Source organism: Cricetulus griseus, chromosome 4, assembly GCF_003668045.3.
Source record: "Cricetulus griseus strain 17A/GY chromosome 4, alternate assembly CriGri-PICRH-1.0, whole genome shotgun sequence".
Taxonomy (NCBI): domain Eukaryota; kingdom Metazoa; phylum Chordata; class Mammalia; order Rodentia; family Cricetidae; genus Cricetulus; species Cricetulus griseus.
In genome coordinates this window covers 169,368,508-169,387,381 of record NC_048597.1, presented here as the reverse complement: position 1 = coordinate 169,387,381, position 18,874 = coordinate 169,368,508, and the positions used below count along the sequence as shown (strand labels likewise).

General features: G+C 44.1%; 1 protein-coding gene across 2 annotated transcripts in view; it reads right to left on the bottom strand.

The window, feature by feature from the left end:
• Positions 1-26: 26 nt before the first annotated feature.
• Edc3 (enhancer of mRNA decapping 3) overlaps positions 27-18,874 on the bottom strand; it is a 34,160-nt gene continuing 15,312 nt past the window's right edge. For both annotated transcript variants that reach the window (XM_027414956.2, XM_027414955.2), the window contains exons 4-7: positions 14,626-14,961; positions 7,356-7,509; positions 4,901-5,118; positions 27-2,348 (exon numbers count right to left, since the gene is read on the bottom strand). In XM_027414956.2, coding sequence (XP_027270757.1) covers positions 2,014-2,348; positions 4,901-5,118; positions 7,356-7,509; positions 14,626-14,961 — 1,043 coding nt within the window. In that variant the 3' untranslated portion in view covers positions 27-2,013. The remainder of the gene's footprint in view (positions 2,349-4,900; positions 5,119-7,355; positions 7,510-14,625; positions 14,962-18,874) is intronic.

Below are 18,874 nucleotides of genomic sequence, written 5' to 3'. Positions count from 1 at the left end.
AGCACTCCCATCATTCTACAAAGCAGTTTAGATAGCACAGAACTCTTGTCACTTTTATTGTAGTGCTGGCTTTAGGTTTCCCAAGAGCTGCATGAGACACTGACTTGACCATTTGACTGAAACTAGGCTGGACCTTCCAAGAAGAGCTACAGGTAGGAGTAACACATTTTCAATAACTCAAGCAGGGGTTCAGGCCTCAGGCCAAGGGCAGAGAGAAGAGGAAGAGGCTTCTTAAAGTCTTATCACTTCCAGGGACACCAGAACTTGCTGATGAACCATCTTTAGGACCAGAGTTCTACCTCATTTTATATGTGTCTAGTAACCTGTAATGGCTGCCTGCTGTCCCAACTGTAACCCTGTGTTCAGGAAAGAGGCCCGGCTGTTGGTGGCACACACCTTTAATCCCAGCACTCGGGAGGCAGAGGCAGGCGGATCTCTGTGAGTTCAAGGCCAGCCTTGTCTACAGAGTGAGTGCCAGGATAGGCTCCAAAGCTACACAGAGAAACCCTGTCTCAAAAAAAAAAAAAAAAAAAAAAGAAAAGGCCCAGCTTGAAAGTTACAAAGTCCTGAAGTATGCAGCTGAGGCTGACAATCCTCTGGCCTCTTTCCTGCAGCTGGAGATAAGGTAAGAGAAAAGACGATGAAAAGTAAAAGCTATCATCTGTTTGGGTCCATGTTCCTGTAAGAAAAAAAAAGATAGCCTGAAATCTATGGTACCAGGGTTTTTATCCAATACCCAAACTTTTTAGCAAGCCCATCTGTTTGTCCACCTATACCCCTCAACCAGTGATGGGTACAGCAGAAAGAAGCCTGCAGGGGGAAGAGCTTCAAAGTACAAATCAGGTCCTTGCTAAGGCTCCAGGCATGGTCCTATCCTACTAGCCTGTAGGACCCAAGTCCAGAATGATCCTGAGGATAATGCCCTAGGATCTGAGCAATGTGATGTCCCCATGGTTGAGCCCCACCAAGGTCATCCAAAACTGGGCTCATTTTTGGCATCTTTGAGACAGGTCATTAGTCCCAAGTCTGTACACCTGGGGAGGGCAACTATAAAGGGTTAAAGCCCAGGCATAAGAACTGGGGTGAGGCCATGGCATGAGGGGAGAGGGACATGTAACTTATCCTAGGGTAGCTGCAGAGGACCATTTCCAGAGATAGAAGGGAAAACAAGGAAATTATTTATGGGCAAGAAGGAGGTGATGGCCTAGGACAGAAGCACCAAGGAGCCTCCTCTGGCTCAGCACCAAACTTCCCCAGGATCTCCCCAGTACTGAAAAGCTGCACCCTGAATGTCTGGCCCCCAACTAGGTGGGCACTGTAGCCTCATAGGCACAAAACGTCTGCTAAAGATAACAGCAAAACAGCCAACCCAGAATCTCACCACAGTCATCATCCCAATGCACTCCCCAGGAAAAGTTCCATCATAAAACTGGAACATCTCAGGAGGGTCTAAAGCTTCTAAACAAACTTGAGTTGCACTGGGGGAAGGCAGAGACAGCAACCTCAGGACATAAGGAGAGCACAGCTCTGCTTTCTGGATAGCTGCCATGCAGCCTGATCTACATGATTAGAGTAAGGGTGAGCAGGCTGGCTGCAGAGCCAGAGGAAGCATGGGAAAGACAAAGCCTTCTGAAATAGCGTGGGTGGAGACCCCAATAGGCCCTGGCCCACCCCACAAGGTGCCAGCCCATGCCCAGTGGCTGTAAACCTGAAACAGTCTTAGAGCTGCCTATGTCTGTAAACAAAGCCCCACCTTAATGGAGGCATGGTAGGATAGAAAGAAGCCTGGAGCCACTGGTCTACCCCCCGACACGCATGCCAGTGGGAAAGCCTTCCCTGATTAAGGAAAGGTGGCAGGCAAGTTTTAAGAACGTTTTGTCCTCTCACAGAAGAAACAAATCCAAAAGATAATCTACAAGGTCCACAAAGCTTCACATCCTTAAGGCGTCCGTTGTCGGGTTTGGCGGCAGGAGTAGTGCAGGGGAATACAGGGTCCAGCTGTCCAGAGCCCCTCTAGGCAGAGTGCAGGGGAATGACAAACTTGCAGCCAAAGGGTGAATGGTAGTTGATGCCAACCTCCTGGAAGACCTGCTGGGGAATGCCAATGTCACACAAATAGACTCGGCCTGCGTGCTCCCCTAGTGGCAGAGGCAGGCCCAGTGCCAAGGACCATTTGGCATCAATGCCCTGCTCAACTTCATGCACAGGAGGGTCTATGCTGAGCACTGGTGCCCGGTTCTGGTTGGCCCAAGCCACAGCTGCCTTGTACCACGGCTGATCCCGAAGGAAGGCGTTCTCAGGGCAATCCAGGCAGTTGATAACCAGGTCCACAGGGCTAGTAGGGAGATCTGTAGATGGAAAGAATACATCTGAAAATTCTCGGAGCAGACAGCAGGCCAGACCTGGGCTTAGGTGGCTCCATGAACATCTGGTTTTCTAGATAGTACCACTCTAATGCCCTCCCTTCAAAGGCCAGCTTTCTCAAGGGCATAAGGCCCTTACCTTCTCTGCCTTGCAGACAGGGTTTTATAACTGACTAACCCTGATGATGTTACAAGTTCTGGGAAAGCAGAGTCAGCCCCACACATCCCCCTCTAACCAGTGTGCCCTTCTCTGGGAATTCCTCATGTAAATGGGTTCTCTACTCAGCCTAAACTTAGGAATAGGAAAAAAACAATCTGTGTCCTCCCAGCACTTAGAAGGGCTTCTCTAACAGCCAGTGAGATGGCCCAATGCCTGGTGAAGGCGCTTGCTGCCAAGCCCAATGACCTGAGTTTGACCCCCAGGACCCACAGGTGGAAGGAGAGAGCTGACTCCTCTAGGCCTCCATACACATGCCACAGCATGTGCACACCTACAAACTTAAGTAAAATGTAACAGCAAGGCTAAAAAAAAAAAAAAAAGGTTCCTCTGCATAGCTCCAGTTCTAATAGGTCTTAATAATAAAAGCCTGGAGTCAGATATATTAGAGGATGAAAGCTGAAAGATCAGAGAAGCACAGCAGCCAGCCACTAGAGCTCTTACCTCTATGAAATCTCAGACTGAAAAGAGACTCTTGAGCTCCTGTCTCCTCTCACCCATATTCCTTTCTCCGCCCAACTATCTCACTGCCTATCTGTCTGTCTAGACCTCCAGACCTCTATGTTTAGTTAACTAGTAGCTAGCTCCGAGCTCTGGTCTTCAGGCAAGCTTTATTTGTTAAGAGTATAGACGAGATATTATGACACCTCTGCTCTTCATTAGGCTATACAACCTAATATATAGGTGTAAGGTAACAGTGTAAGAACAGGAAGTCTCAACATGTGTGCAAATCTTGGATTCACCTAAGAAATCATGACGGGAGCAGAGAGGAAGCTAAACTGCAGGGTCATTATCCCCAGGCCAGCCCTAACCCTTTTAGATAGCTATAAGGACTGGCAGGAACTTGGCACTTCATCAGAAATTGCAATCCATTCCCAGTATTCATCCTAAAACTCAGCCTACAGTTAATAACATCCCTCAATTAGAGATTCACAGCTTCCCTACTTATTTGCATGATTTTGAAGTTTCTGTGGGTCATGAATGGCTCAAGAGATTAAGACTGGAACCCTTTGTGTGTACACAGGAGCCTTCGGTTCTAGTCTAAGATCCTCCTGACTTGCCATGTGGCCTCTGGCAAGGTCTTTCCCTCTTTAACCATCTTTGTTCCAATTCTTACCCCATTCTCACTACAGTCAGACATTCTACACCAAAACTGTGCTTACTAAGTATCCCAGGCTCCACGCTGCTAAATCTAATCCTCAGTCTTCCGTGAATTAACGTAGAGCTCTTTCCTCCACCTGGCTTTCAGCTGCACAGGCCACTGCATCTCCTTCTCCCTCCCTGACAGCTCCTGCCCATCTCCTTGACTTCAGAAACAAAGAACTCAGTCTGCTGCCCTTCTTTCCTTTTCCTGGCTAATCAGCTTCCATACCCCCTCAACACCTGAAACTGCAGGCTGGACACTTCCTTTTATTCCAGAGTCACAAAATTTCCTGCTGAAGTGGCATAGGTCCTAACCCTGAACACTCAACAAACATCTAACTTGGGGTGTTCTTTTTTGTCAAGTGCCACTTCAGAGGAGGTACTTACTCAGGCCAAAAAATTTAGACCATTCTCTCTCTCTCTCTCTCTCTCTCTCTCTCTCTCTCTCTCTCTCTCTCTCTCTCTCTCTCTCTCTCTCTCACCCCCCTCTCTCTAAGATCTTTTATTTTATGTGTCTGTATGAATGTGAATGACATATGTGGAGGCCAGAAGAGGCTCTCAGGTACGCTACAACTGGAGCTACATGGTGTTTTGAGGTGCTATGAATTGAATCCAGGTCCTCAGCAAATAGAGCAATTGCTTTTAACCACAGAGCCATTTCTCTACCCTCCTCCCTCTTTTAATTGCACTGCTAAGGCTGGCTTGAAAGCTGAGACCTCTATGGCTCAGCATGTTTATTCCCAGAAAAGTACCTGTCTCATAAATATTTATGGAATGAGTTAGTGGGTATCCAGATCTCTCTGAGTGCCAGGAAAAGGGTAGGGCCTAGGGTATTTCCTCTAGGTCATTTAAAGACTCCTTAGAAGCAGAACATTGTGTGTGCATGCGTACATACATACACACATATTTCCCCCAGATAGATTCTCACTATGTAGTTCTGGCGGGCCTCAAACTCAAGAACCTCCTGTCCCTATGCCCTGAGTGCTGAGATTTTAGGTGTGGGTCACCACTACCCATGTGATGCCTTCCTACTTGTCACCACCAGATGGCACCACGAGACTGGCAAGGAAGCTAGAAACCATGGCTGATACTTAGAGGGCACTTTTTTTGTGAACCTAGGTCTTTACACAGAAATTAAATATTCTACTCTTGAGTTACACTCCAATGCTGAGCTCACCTCTTAGGCTAGACACTTGTTGACCTTGGGTCTTGCTGAAGAGAGACAGTTCATTGGTGATAGACTCCAGCATCTTGACAAAGTTGGGCAGGAAGAGGATGACTTGCACATCATGGTTGGCTAGGTGCCTCCCACAACTGATACCCTGAGCCCCCTTTACATGGGGCCCACATAGCAGGGCTACTGTAGGCCTCTGGTGGACATTCTTAGGATTCAACCTAGAACACAAAGTGAAGAAGCAGTTACTGGACACAGGCTGGCCAATCTCTTAAGTGCCCATCACAGAAGCAGCAAATTGTTACTCTCAGGGGCACCCCACTCTCCACTGCTGACCAAGTCCTAGGCCCCAGAGAAACCCAAGCCCAAGCCCACTACAATAGGCCTGTAGCGGGGCTCTCACTACTTGTTCTTCCCACTAGGAGTTCATCCAGAACAAGTAGCACACAGCCCTGTTTGCCAGAACTATGTTCTGACCCAAGAACATCTTCATGGGAACTGGCAGGCCCAAAATGCCATGTGGAAGAACTGCTCCATCTCTGATCTCCAAACCCCTACAGTTATTTCGTTCCTCATTCTTTACTGCGCTTGTAAGGCTCTTTCCTGCCCATGCTCAAACTGTTCTCTGGCCAAAGAGCCCTTCACTTTTCAAACTCTGAGCAGCTTCTAGATCAAGGCTCTCACCTCTGGGGGATTACTCTGACTCATTCTAGTTGTTGTTCTTTTCTCAACCCCTATTTGTCCTCCAAGTTTGCTCCTGAAATGCCAATAATCTGATGAGGACAATGCTGTGGATAACTCCTAATATTTCCTAGGGAGCTGTGTGAGCCAATGGATGAGAAGCAATTTCCAACACAATTCTCAACTGAGATTGAAGGGACCAGCTCCCCATTTCGGCAGCCATGACAGTAACACGTGCTCGCTATGACCTTGTCTTAGTCACTAGAGGTTAGGTGCCTGGCTCATGACAAGGAACCAATCAGAAGTTAGCTGGTGGCGTTATGCTTTACGACCCTGAGTGTACTTTATGACCCTGGGTGTACTTTACGGACAAGCGCACAGCAATGACGCACAGAGCATAGCAACCACCCTGGGAGGGCCTATGGGCCATAACAACCAGTTGACTGATCAATACAGGGCAAGCCCTCCAAGCCTGGAGGCACACCAATCGTGAGCCTGTGCGTACCCCTAGACACTCCCCTTACGCTGCCCTACAAGATCTCTCGGCAGCCGGTTAAAACTGTCTTTTGTAGCCAACCGCCATGGTGGGTGGACAAAAGACCCGAGCTAACATGGGGTTAGCTCATTAGGTGCTAGACATCAATCTACTTTCATGCTGCTGATGGCTTGTGGTGGGGTCTGCTTCTCCAGTGGGCCCTTCCTCACCACCCCCCACACACACACAGTACACCAGCAGTATTACCTGGGTGGTCCTTCAAGCTCTGAGCTATAGGCTGCTCCTCTTAAATCATGGTGGAGGGACCAGATCCTCACCCAGCCCCCTGCTTTGGCAGCCATGACAGGCTGCAGAAAAGACCCAGCAAGATGTAGGCCTCTGACTCAGCAAAATGTGCTGAGCTCCCTGACCTTGCCTGACCTCCTAGTTACTAGGAGGTCAGATACCCTCTATGTGGCAAGGAACCAATCAGAAGTTAGCTGGCAGGCTCTGCATGTGCTTTACCGTGATAGTGGCATACAGAGCACAGCAACCACTCTGGGAGGGCCTATAGGTCATAGCAACCAGTTGGCCAATCAACATAGGACAGGTTGCCCAAGCCCAGAAGTGCACCAATCCTAAGACTGTTGCAGACCCCTAGACACTCCCCTTGCTCTACCCAATAAATTCCCTGCCTCAAGGTCCCTTTGGGTCCTTCTCGCTCTGTCGGACAGACCAAGGATCCAAGTTAATGCAGTTAACTCGTTAAAGTATTAAAGACTCTGCTTTTTCATTGGGACGGGTCTCTTGGTGATTCTGGGGTTCAGAATCTGGGCACAACAGTGTGTTGTCACTAGTATGCTCAGTGTCAAGCACAAGGTCTAGTACACACCCACTAGTAAGACAATGCTCTGCTCTTAACAACGACCTTGGGCAGGCAGGAACTATCTCTTCTGCTAGGTTCTCAGGGTGTTTCTAGAAGTATGGCACTCAAAACTGATGTGCTTCCTACTGAAAGGCTGAGTGTCAAAGGCCAGATCTATGCGCCTTTTCAAAATTAGGCCTGTCAATTGGCAGGGCTCAAAAGCCCAGACAGCTGCTGTCAGCAAAGAAGGAAGAGGAAGGACTTCCAGGAGATGAAAAAGAGAAAGGCAAGCAAAGACTTCTGGCACACAGGGGGGCTCCCATGAGATGAGCAGCGACTGCCTGGCAGTGGTTCCTATGTGCATGTGAGGTGTTGTGGGCTGACCAGGCAAGACAGCATCACCCCACATTCAGTATTGTAAATTTAGAGCCACTTACCTGTTGGGTCCTCCAAGGAGAGTCAGTGCCATCTGACTGGCACACACACCAGTCATCTCAAGTCTCCGCTCTAAGGTCAGCCCATGCTTCTCAGCCACAGATAACAGCTTTTTATGTAGCTCATAGGAAACACTTGGGACCACCAGGCCAGAGTCTGTGGTTAAAAGAGGCAAAGAGCAAGGGAAAATTACTATAAGAACCAGGTTTAAAAAATGTGGACATTCTATGTATACTCAGCAAATGCCAGCTTTTTTGGTTTTTTTTGTTTTTGTTTTTGTTTTTTTTTTGGAGGCAGGGTCTCTCATGTAGCCTAGGCTTAAACTTACTATGTAGCCAAGGATGACTTTGAACTCCAAATACTCCTGTTTCCACCTCCTAAATGCTGGAATTACAAGTGAGCACAACCACACTGTTTATTCTGTATTGAGAACTTTGTGCATGATAGGCAAAAACTCTACCAAATGAGCTATATCCTAGGCTAAATGCCAACTTTTTAAGATCAAGCCTTGCAATGCCTTACATGACTTTAATCTCAGCAGTCCAAGGGCAGAGGCAGTCAGATCTCTGTGAGTTTGAGAAAAGCCTGGTCTACATAGTGAGTTCCAGGGCAGTCAGGACGACGTAGAGAGTCTGTTTTAAAAACAAGACCAAGCCTTACCTGGTCCATTCTCTTCCCTGAGGCTAAGGCAAGCTTGAGGAGTAAATAACAATCTATATATAACTTGGTCTGGATCAGTGGTTCTCAACCCGTGGGTCAAATGACCCTTTCACAGGGGTCACCTAAAGACCACCTGAAAACAGATATTTACATTATTATTCATAACAAAATTAGTTATGAAGTAGCAATGAAAATAATTTCAAAACAAAAAAAAGAAAAAGAAAATAATTTTGATTGGGGGTTACCACACCATGAGGAACTATATAAAAGGGTCGCAGCAGGGGCTGGAGAGATGGCACTGACTGCTCTTCCAGAGGTCCTGAGTTCGGTTCCCAGCAACCACATGGTGGCTCACAAACATCTGTTATGAGATCTGGTGCTCTCTTCTGGTGTGCAGATATACATGGAAGCAGAATGGTGTATACATAATAAATAAATAAAATCTTGTTTAAAAAAAAAAAAAAGAGGGTCGCAGCATAGTAAAAGAGAATGTACTTTTCCCAAAGTGGGGGAAAAGTCACCCTGGACTATGGAGTTTTCCTCATAAACAGGCTGCTCCTCTATTCCAAGAATTAGAACAGACACTAACTAGCCCTTTGACCTCTCTGAACATGGCTATTCTAATCAATTTCTTGGCAGAAAGTTCCACCCATTTGTTCTCTGCTTCCTCTTATTTCTCTCTTCTGCTTAGTTCTTCTTAAATAAATTCAGACAGCAACTTGTTTACTCAAATAATGACATTTTCCCCCTATTTGCATACTACCCAACCTTCTGGCCACAGCAAAATAATTGTCAAGCTACTTGAACAAACATTATTTTCATTCACCAGAAACAAAATTCTAAGAATTCTGTCTGGCAGTTAGTATATTTAGAAAAGTTTATGTGGTATACCCTGCATAAGTCAGTATCTGCAGACCAGTGACATCTCAGACAGCAGAAAACCAAAGAAGAAATACCAAAGTAAAAACTTGTGATTTGAAGTCATTGCCTTAAGAACCAGGGTCTCCGTCTCCCCAGGGTAACAATGTCATCTTACAAATTTGAAAGCTGGACTGGCCCCAGAGGATCACACCCACTGCCAAAGAAGACCATTCAGCTTCCCTGTCTGAAGAAACAAACATGGGCTCTGGGCTAGAGAGACAGCTCAGAGGCTTAGAGCACTAGCTACTCTTTCACAATCAGATACAGGTTAGATTCTCAATACCCCACATGACAGCTCACAACTATCTGTAAACTCCAGTTCCAGGGGATCTGACAACCCTTCTGGCTTCTGTGGGTACTGTATATACATGGTACAGACATACATGTAGGCAAAACCATACACATTTAAAAGACAAAAAACAACAACAAGCCAAGCTCTAGTAAGTAATCCGGATTGTCTACTGGTTGTGTCTAGCATTTCAGATCCTGTATCCTCAATTATATTGGACTGCAAACTCCAAGTAGGGAGATGACTTTAAAAAAACAAAACAAAAAAAAAAAAAAAAACACACACATCAGTAGCCATGGTTTCCTGAGCTTGTTAACTTGTTGCATCTCTGTGGAAGGTAATGGTCTCACCAATTGGTCAAATGTATAGACACAAACCTCACAGCCAAAGTTTCATGTTAACACCTAAAGAATGGCTATTCCCAATCAAGTAACTGGGAATGAGGAGTCAGGGTGCATTTGGGAAAGAACAACTTGGATTTGATGTGTTACCTTTAAGGAAGATGGTAGATACTCTAAAATCAAACTTTTTTTCCCTCTGGATGAGCAACCATGGCACTGAACAAACAAGAAGGCATAGATTAACAATTCAGCCATATTGGTAGGGATCAGCCCCGTGTGCAAATTGGGGACACATCAGTCCCTCCAGCCCTTAGTTTGACTTCAGACTCTTAAAATTGAGCTAACAAGCTACATGAGTCTCTTCCCAGTGGAACAATAACCACAAGCTGCCTTACTGTGCAGGCCCAGAAACCCTGAAGACTTCCAACGTGGATAACTTTTTCCACTCTGGAAATGAAGATCTGCTAGACATGAGGTTCTCCAAATCACTCAAATGGCCATCAAGGCAGTCTGCTTGCAAACATCTGATTTCACAAACTGGGGTCATTGCTTCTGCTCATGAGGAAATGAACACCTTGGTGTGCACAGGAGCACAGTTACAAGTTCACATGTTCTAGTCAAAACACATTGAATTCCACTCCTGTTGTCTTCTGTGTGGTTGTCCCTTGGACTGTGCTCTCTATAGCGCCTGTTTTAGCCTACAGAGGGAAAGTGCTGAGTCTTGAGGCTCATGGGGAGACTAAGGTAGGAATTCACCTTTGTGGGTCCATGGTCCGAGAGATCATGAGATGTGAATCAGTGCCACTGCTTCTGACATCCAATTCTAAGTGAGAAGCAGTTGCCTCAAGAACATTAGCTACTGCTGAGGGAGGCCTCCACATTCCTCAGTGTAAATTCTTCAGCAGCCTCTTCAACATCCAGATTGTTTTTTGGAATTCTCCTGAGCATATACATTCAAGCATAACAGATTTCCTCATGATGTGGGTGGTTTGAGACAAGCTCAGGCTGTCCTAGAATCCACTGTGAAGCTTAAGTTGACCTGGAACCTAATGCAGATCCTTCCACAGCCTCCCAAGTCCTGGGACTAACTACCTATTCTTGAGATAAATACACTGTTAGTCTTGGAAATGCTAGAAGGTTCTTGAAAGACTCTTGGTAATAAGAAACACAGGGAAGTGGCTAGAGCTCAGAGGCAGAATGGAATGCCAACTATGGAAGACAACTGCTGGGTAGGAGTGATGAATCAAATCTGCCCCAAGTGGAGGAGATGCCCCATCAAGACTCAAAAACTGTTTGCCATGGTGGGAAAGAAACATAAGACAGGAAACAAACCAACTCTGGCCAGAGGTCAAAGTAGAGCCTGCAGACCAGAGGTTAGGAGAAATGGGTCTGAGGGGATAGCACAGGAGCTAAAACCAGAGAGAGCTTAACTCAAACTTGGAAATGGATCCTCTGCAAGACAATAAACAGGTTTTTGTTGCTTTCTTAATCTCAGCAGACACAGAGTAGAGGTAGAGAATAATCCTTCAATAAAGCTGAGAAGATAGGTGCAAAGAATCAATGCCTCCATCACTAGTGCCCAATGGCCCCACCTGCCCTTTTAGAAGAGGGACATATAATAGAAAATAAATGGTAGAGGTTAGTAAAATCTCCCCATCAAACTAGAGACGGCTCGACAGCTAAGAGCATGTACTCATCTTACAGTGGACTGGAACTTAGTTTCCAGCACCCACGTCAGGAGGCTCACAACTTCCGTGACTCTAACTCCAGGGGATCCAACTCCGTCTTATGGACTCTGAGGACACTGACACTCAAATGCACATTACTCACATTCTCTCTCTCTCTCTCTCTCTCTCTCTCTCTCTCTCTCTCTCTCTCTCACACACACACACACACACACACACACACACACACACACACACACACTTTAAAAACTTTTTCCTAAAAGTTGAAAGTTTCCCCAAATGGAATGGTTCATGAATAGAGAAGAATTTATCAGAATGTGGGGGGAAAAGAATTCAAATGACTCTCAAGTCATTCTTGATCAAGTCACCTAACATCACCAACAGAGATGATAAAGATAATGATCTCAACAGTACAATCTCAGAGAGGCCATAAGATCAAATGATGTAAGTACTTGAAGTACTTTGAATGGTATTTGGATGTAGCATTATCTGTTATGCTGTTGATTATAATGCTGCTCCTAAAGTAGATGTCATCACCCATTTCAGCCACAGCTAAGCACCCCATTTCTATATCTGCATGTTTACACATTTGGCTGCTCAGCACTCTAAAGGTCCTGAGGTGACTGAGTATCTAGATTTCTAGTACTTAGTGTCTGGCACTTAGTATATCTTGTAAATGTTGATGCTTTGAAATAACCTTACTTGGGGGTCTGGAGAGATGGCTCAGAGGTTAAGAGCACCGACTGCTCTTCCAGAGGTCCTGAGTTCAATTCCCAGCAACCACATTGTGGCTCACAACCATCCGTTATGAGATCTGGTGTCCTCTTTTGGTGTGCAGATATACATGGAAGCAGAATGTTGTATACATAATAAATAAATAAAATCTTAAAAAAAAAAAGTTCTTAAAAAAAAAAAAGAAAGAACCTTACTTGAAGTAGCCTTTGCAACTACATTTAAACTCGAGTATTTACTGAGTACCCAACAGGAACTTGGAATTGTGTTAATTTTTTTTGGTTCTTTGAGACAGGGTTTCTCTGTGGCTTTGGAGGCTGTCCTGGAACTAGCTCTTGTAGACCAGGCTGGTCTTGAGCTCACAGAGATCCGCCTGCCTCTGCCTCCAGAGTGCTAGGACTAAAGGCATGTGCCACCACCGCCTGGCGGAACATGGAATTGTGCAAGCTGCTCTGCAGTTTACTTTATTTGACAATGATTACCGACTCTACAGATAAGGGCACAGACTCATTAGCTTCCTTATAATTCATGATTCTTCTCACTGAAACACACAATTACGCTCTATATCCTTCAGAGTGGCAACTTTACCTTTTTCTTTCTCCAGGCTCAACCACAAAACATTGCAGAAGAAAAGATGTATCACAAAACCATACAAAGCTCTCTGTAAAGTTAAGCAACTTAACTACAGCTAGACTCCTATGGTCATTCTTCCTAAACTATACATCCAATGCCTTTTAATCCTCTGGCTTATTCAACAGGAAGATTGAGTTGGGGAATGAATAGAGGAGAGCAAGAAAAGAGATACCTTAATAGAGGAAGCCATTATAGCTTTAAAGGGATTTCTAACCATGGTTAGGGAAAACAAGAAAAACCAGATGGTGAGGGGCTGCTGGGCTTCTTGTCCCCTTACTGCCATGCTCTAGTAGAATGCCACTTATTACTACACAGCACAAGCTGACATCCCTGTGTTCTTGATCAAGAACCAGCACCTGTGGCTTGTAGGATATTTGTTGATTGCAAGTTTAGGAAAATAATTAAGAGGACAGAACTTTCTATACCTGTCATTAAAAATAAAAGATGAAAACAAAGTTTGAGAAGTATAGTATCTAATAGGAAAAATGATGTGATAGGTACTTGAACCCGGAGATCTCTCTGCCTCCCAAGTGCTGGTATTAAAGGCCTGCTCTTCGGCCACCACTGGGCCTGATTTCAAGGTGTACAAAGGCAGTTGGAGGTATGGACTTGTTGGTCTGTCACTAGGGGGTGGGTTTTGAGGTCTCATTATGCTCAAGTCACACTTAGTGGAACATTCTGTGCCTGCTGCCTGCGGATACAGATATAGAACTCTCAGCTCCTTCTCCAGCACCATGTCTGCTGCCTGCCACCATGCTTCCCACCAAGATGAGAATGGACTAAACCTCTGAAACTGTAAGCCAGCTCCAATTAAATGCTTTTCTTTATAACAGTTGCCATGATCATGGCGTCTCTTCACAGCCATAAACCCTAACTAAGACAAATTACCACCTCTGTTTTGGTCTCTTTAGGAAATGTTTTCTCAGGTTCTTCGGGATCTGAAATGCTTTCCTCATTCTCACTATGGACTCTTACCTTTTAAGTCACTTAAGTACAAAACAGAGCATAATCTTCCCAAGCTCAGGGATTCATGTAGTCTAAATAATTCCAGAAGATCACATATTTCACAATCCAACCACCTCTGCAGAGTCACAAGGACAACAGCCCAAAGAACTGCAGCAGGAATAGGCAGTTGGTAGATCAGGCCAGCCAGGGCTACATAGTGACACCCTGTCTAAAACCCAAAACAAAACAAAACAAAACAAAAAAAACAAACCTTAAAACTAACTGAGGTACTGGCTGCCCTTCTGGGCTCCAAGGGCACTGCACACATGTATAGACTATATGCAAGCAAAATACCCACATATATAAAATTAAAAAGTAAACCAACCTAAAAGAAAATCACCAGGGTAAGAGAACTATACTATAATACAGTGGCTTTTTTTTTGGGGGGGGGGTCAGTGGAGGGGGCTTGAGACAGGGTTTCTCTGTGTAACAGCTCTGGCTGTCATGAAACTCACTTGGTAGACCAGGCTGGCCTCGTACTTACAGCCGCCTACCTTCGCCTCCCAAGTCCTGGTATTAAAGGTGTGTGCTGTTACCACCCAGCTACAGTGGCTACAAAGGGACTACTCTGTTAGGTAAGAATTTTAGCCAGCCAAACTCTCAAATGACCAAGATACTGAGAGATAAAGGCAGTAGGACAAACAAATGTAATTTCTTGAAACTCCAATTTTAGCACATGAATTTTATCCATCTATAGTTCTTGTATCAGCCAATAACTAGTAAACAGAGCTACATTTCTGGTGAAATATACTGTTACCAAGGAAACCAGACTGAAGTTTAACATGTAATATGCCAGATACAGGACGTAAAAGGACAAGTATTGAAACTACTCCTCCACCATAGCTCCGTGACAAGTTAGCCATCGTCCCCAACAGACAATAACACTGCATCAACTGCCAAGTCACTAATTTCTGATTCAAGATGCTGACTTCCAAACAGTTGGGCTATTCTGTTTTAAGCAAATTTAAAAGACAGAGTAGCCCATGGTGAACTCAATGTAACTCACCCGTGCAGAACTCCTTGCTCACACTATGTGGTACTGTGATCCTACGGTAGACAATAGGCTCTGATTCCAGGATGTTTTCATCATGGCGATACCTAGCAGGGCGTTCATTTGGGACACCCCGGGAACGGGTGCCACTTCTCCTCTCATAAGTGTCAATCTCCTCAAATACAGCTGCCTTGTCAAAAAGGGCTAGATTCCCCTCAAAGTCAAAATCTGTATCTGGGATCTCCTCGATGTCATCTCCAAAACATTCATCATCTTTATTCTTCATTTGGCCATTTTTTAAACCACTTTTCTTTGGGGTTGCCTGGTTTGGGTGCCTGCTACTAGATGACCCTGGGAAAGAAAATAAAGAACAAAGTCAGTGTGTCCATATACAGTATAAATGGAAAATATTAGTCATCTGAGAGTGTTACAGGAATCAAAGGGAAAGGTAGGGTATTTCTAAATCACATTAAGGAGAAAAAAGAGCAAGAACAAAAATCTTATGTGGAATAATAAATTTGAAAAACCACCTAAATAACTAAACATGAAATGAGCAATAATCCACATTTTTTTTTTTTTCAAGACAGGGTTTTTCTGTGTAGTCCTGGCTGTCCTGGAACTTAGTTTGTGGACCAGCTGGCCTCAAACTCACAGAGATCCACCTGCTTTAGCCTCCCGAGTGCTGGGATTAAAGGCATGTGCTACCACTGCCTGGCCTCCTGCAAATCAATCAGTGCTGCCTTTCATAAGGGAAGAGGTGATAACAGAAGTTTTATGTCAATGAGGTTATCAGTACCTCCCAAACTGGCCTTGAACCCCCAAACAGCTAGGATTACATTTGTGTACCACCAACAAAGCAACAGAAGCTTATTAAATGAGAAGTGGAAAGCTAGGATCAGCAGTAAATCCTCAGGTCAGTATGGCTGCTGCCACCAAGGTAAAGAATGAAGTCTACAAGGAGATATTGTTCAGTTCTTATTCTCTGCATACCCAACAAGGTCCTTTCTAACTTAATTTACTATCAGGCTAGCTGGCAGCAGGTAAGAATCCAGACAACAGATTCAGATAGTCTGAAATGTCTTTCAATCTTTGGTTAACATGATCTCTTTTCTCAGAACTTTATCTCTTCTATACATCTTCATTTTCTGGACTATCAAAGACAAGTAACCACAGCAAAATAAACACCAACAATGCAGCAACCAGCCACCGTGCCTCTTAGACTCTACTCGGCTGCTATGTATTATCAACACCACTCTAGCAGTCAAACAGAAAGCCTTGTAAAATTCTCTAACCCAACCATTCACAGAATAAATGACACCTATACATACAGGTAGGCAACTCATTTCGGCTCAACTGCATTGTTCTTTTCACAATCCTTCACTGTGCCAAGAGTTAGAAGATCTTTAATCCAGTTTTGCCATCAAAATAATATATATTCTAGGGGCTGAGGAGATGGCAGTCATTAAAGTATGTGTGAGCAAACAGGAGGACCTGTGTTTGGATCCCTAGCATGGATATAAAAGCTTGATGCAAAGGGGGACACATCTGTAACTGAAGGATCCCTGAGAGCTTAATGGTGACCCAGCCAGCCTAGCCAAATCAATGACTTTCAGGGTCAGTGGAAAGGAATGAAAGAGGACACCCAATGTGGACCTCTGCCATCTACGTGCACTGGCATGCACGCATGCACGTAACCACATGAACATATGCATACAGTTACATACATAACTTGGGGATGGAGTTGAAGCCCAGATGGCAGAGTACTTGCCATGCACACACTAATCCCTGGGTTCAATTTCTAGCACCATAAAGACTGGGAATGATGGGGCAAACCTTTAATCCAAGCACTTGAGAAGGGGAGGCAGGACAGAAACTCAAGGTCATCCATTGGCCTAGGCTACATGAGATCTTGTTTTAAAAACAAAAACAAAAAGCAAATATTATATATAATCATATATTCACTGTTCAACTTCTTAGGGCTTCAATTTCCAATAAGCAAATGTTTATAGCACAGTTTCTAGGCAGTCAATAAACAACTGACAAATTAATCAACACTAAGAGGCCATTTTAACATTATTCTGAAGGGCATATATTATGCAAATATAGCTCATGTTTTTCTAATGCCTCAGTATGGAATATGTGACCTTGATCTCTGAGAAAAAAACAAAACATAAAGAGTAGAGAGACACCATTAACAATTCAAATTATAAACCGATACAAAATAAGAAGTGATTTAGACTAAATTCCATTTTCGATGGTTTGCCAAACATTTACTTAGAGAATGCTGAGTGGTATAGCTAGGTGCTGGGAACACATTATATATAATTAATACTAACTAAGGAGAAATTAAGAATGCAAACAGTGAAAATGCAGTGTTTTAAGATTCAAATCTTAAAAACCTTTTGTTTTTAGGTGGGTGTGTCCCTATAAGAAGATGTCAGGTGTCCTGCTCTATCACTTTCCACCTTATTCCCTTGAGACAAGGTCTCTCACTGAACCTGGAGGTAGGCTGGCAAGTCCCAGAGATCCTCCTGCTCTGACCCCCACAGCATTGGGGTTGTAGGCACAGGATACGCTCAGATTTTACTTTTGTGCTGGAGATCTGAACTCAGGTCTGCATGTTTTCATAGCAAATGCTCCTGCCCACTGAGCCATCTCCTCAGCCCAGAAATTCATAAAGTGCCAGGAGAAAATAGAGCTGGATTAAGAATGGGAGAACGGGTATGAAAATACAAGGATAATATACCATTAGTAATATTTGTAGTAAAAGGGAAGAAAGAACAGGACAAAAGTCAAGCTCTCAAATAAGCAATACATCAACTATCTAGACTGGAAAACAGGCATGTAACCCAATTGCCTCTCTGGTGGATGTACTCATCCCCAGGTCCAAGCAGGATAATACAAATGTTTTGAATATGATACAAAACATTTTATTCACTTTTAATTAAAATTGTAGGAAATTACACTTCATGAATTTAATATGCTGATGGAAACTGGCACCCTATGAGGTTTCATGCCAGCAAATCACTATCATTTCTGAAGCATCTTAAGAAAACAAGTGTGTCCATGTAAGTGGACTTATAAAACTTTCTTGCCCTAGAACACATTGTGCCATGAAGCCCAGCAACAATTCCAGAAAGCTAGAATTACTTGTATGCGCCACACAGTTGGCTGTATCAATATTTAAATTATAACACAAGTCATTTAATGATGAGGACACATTCTAACTATATAATAGTTCTGTTATATAGTTTGGTTGTTATACAACATTATGGAGAGTGGTCACACACAAAGACTGTTCCAACAACAGGCAATAAATCTTGCACATATAGCCAGCTGATGACTGAAACATCATTATGGGACATGGCTTTTTATGTAAAGTTCACCATTTTTGTCCCCCGCCCCCCTCTTTGTTGTTGCTATTGCTGTGTGTGTATTGGTTCTCAGGACTGAACTCAAGATCTTGCATATTTTAAGTAAGTGCTCCATCACTGGGCTAAACACCCCTAGACTTTTCATCATTTTAACTTTTTTTTTTCTTTTAGAGACAGGGTTTCTTTCTCTCTGTAGCTTTGGAGCCTGTCCTGGAACTCATTCTATAGACCAGGCTGGCCCGGAACTCACAGAGATCCACCTAGCTCTGCCTCCAGAGTGCTGGGATTAAAGGCATGTGCCACCACCTCTGGCTCTTTATTTTAGTTTTAGCCGAGACAGAGTTTTGTTATGTATCCCAGGCTACCTTCAAACTAGTTGTCCGCCTGCTTCAGCCTTGAAAATGCTGAAATTGTAGATTTAAGTCATCATGTCCATGCTGCCTTAACCATTGTGGGTTTCCGGTGGTACTGGGGAGCAAGCTCAGGCGCTGTGCTCGTTAGGCATGTACTTTAATTCACCTCCTCTAAACATTTTCAAGTACATAGTTTTCTGACATTAAGTACAGTCACACTGTATAACTATGTCAATTTTAAACTAAAGCACAGAAAAAAAAATGATTACCTGGCTTTAAAAGATTCCAGTTTTGTTTTCGTTAAGTGCATTTAAGAATACTAATGCGAAGTGAACAAGAAAATAGCAGAACTATCATTTTCCCTATTTCTTTTTACTGGTATTCTTTGGACAGCATGAGGTCTTTAAAAATTAATCTGATCAGTAACTTGCTGGCAGAGAGCATTTACCTAATATGCAGGAAGCAACAGATTTAATTCTCATCACTGGGGGGAAGAGGACCTCCCAATTAAAAAATAACAAGCCTAGGGCAGGGCAT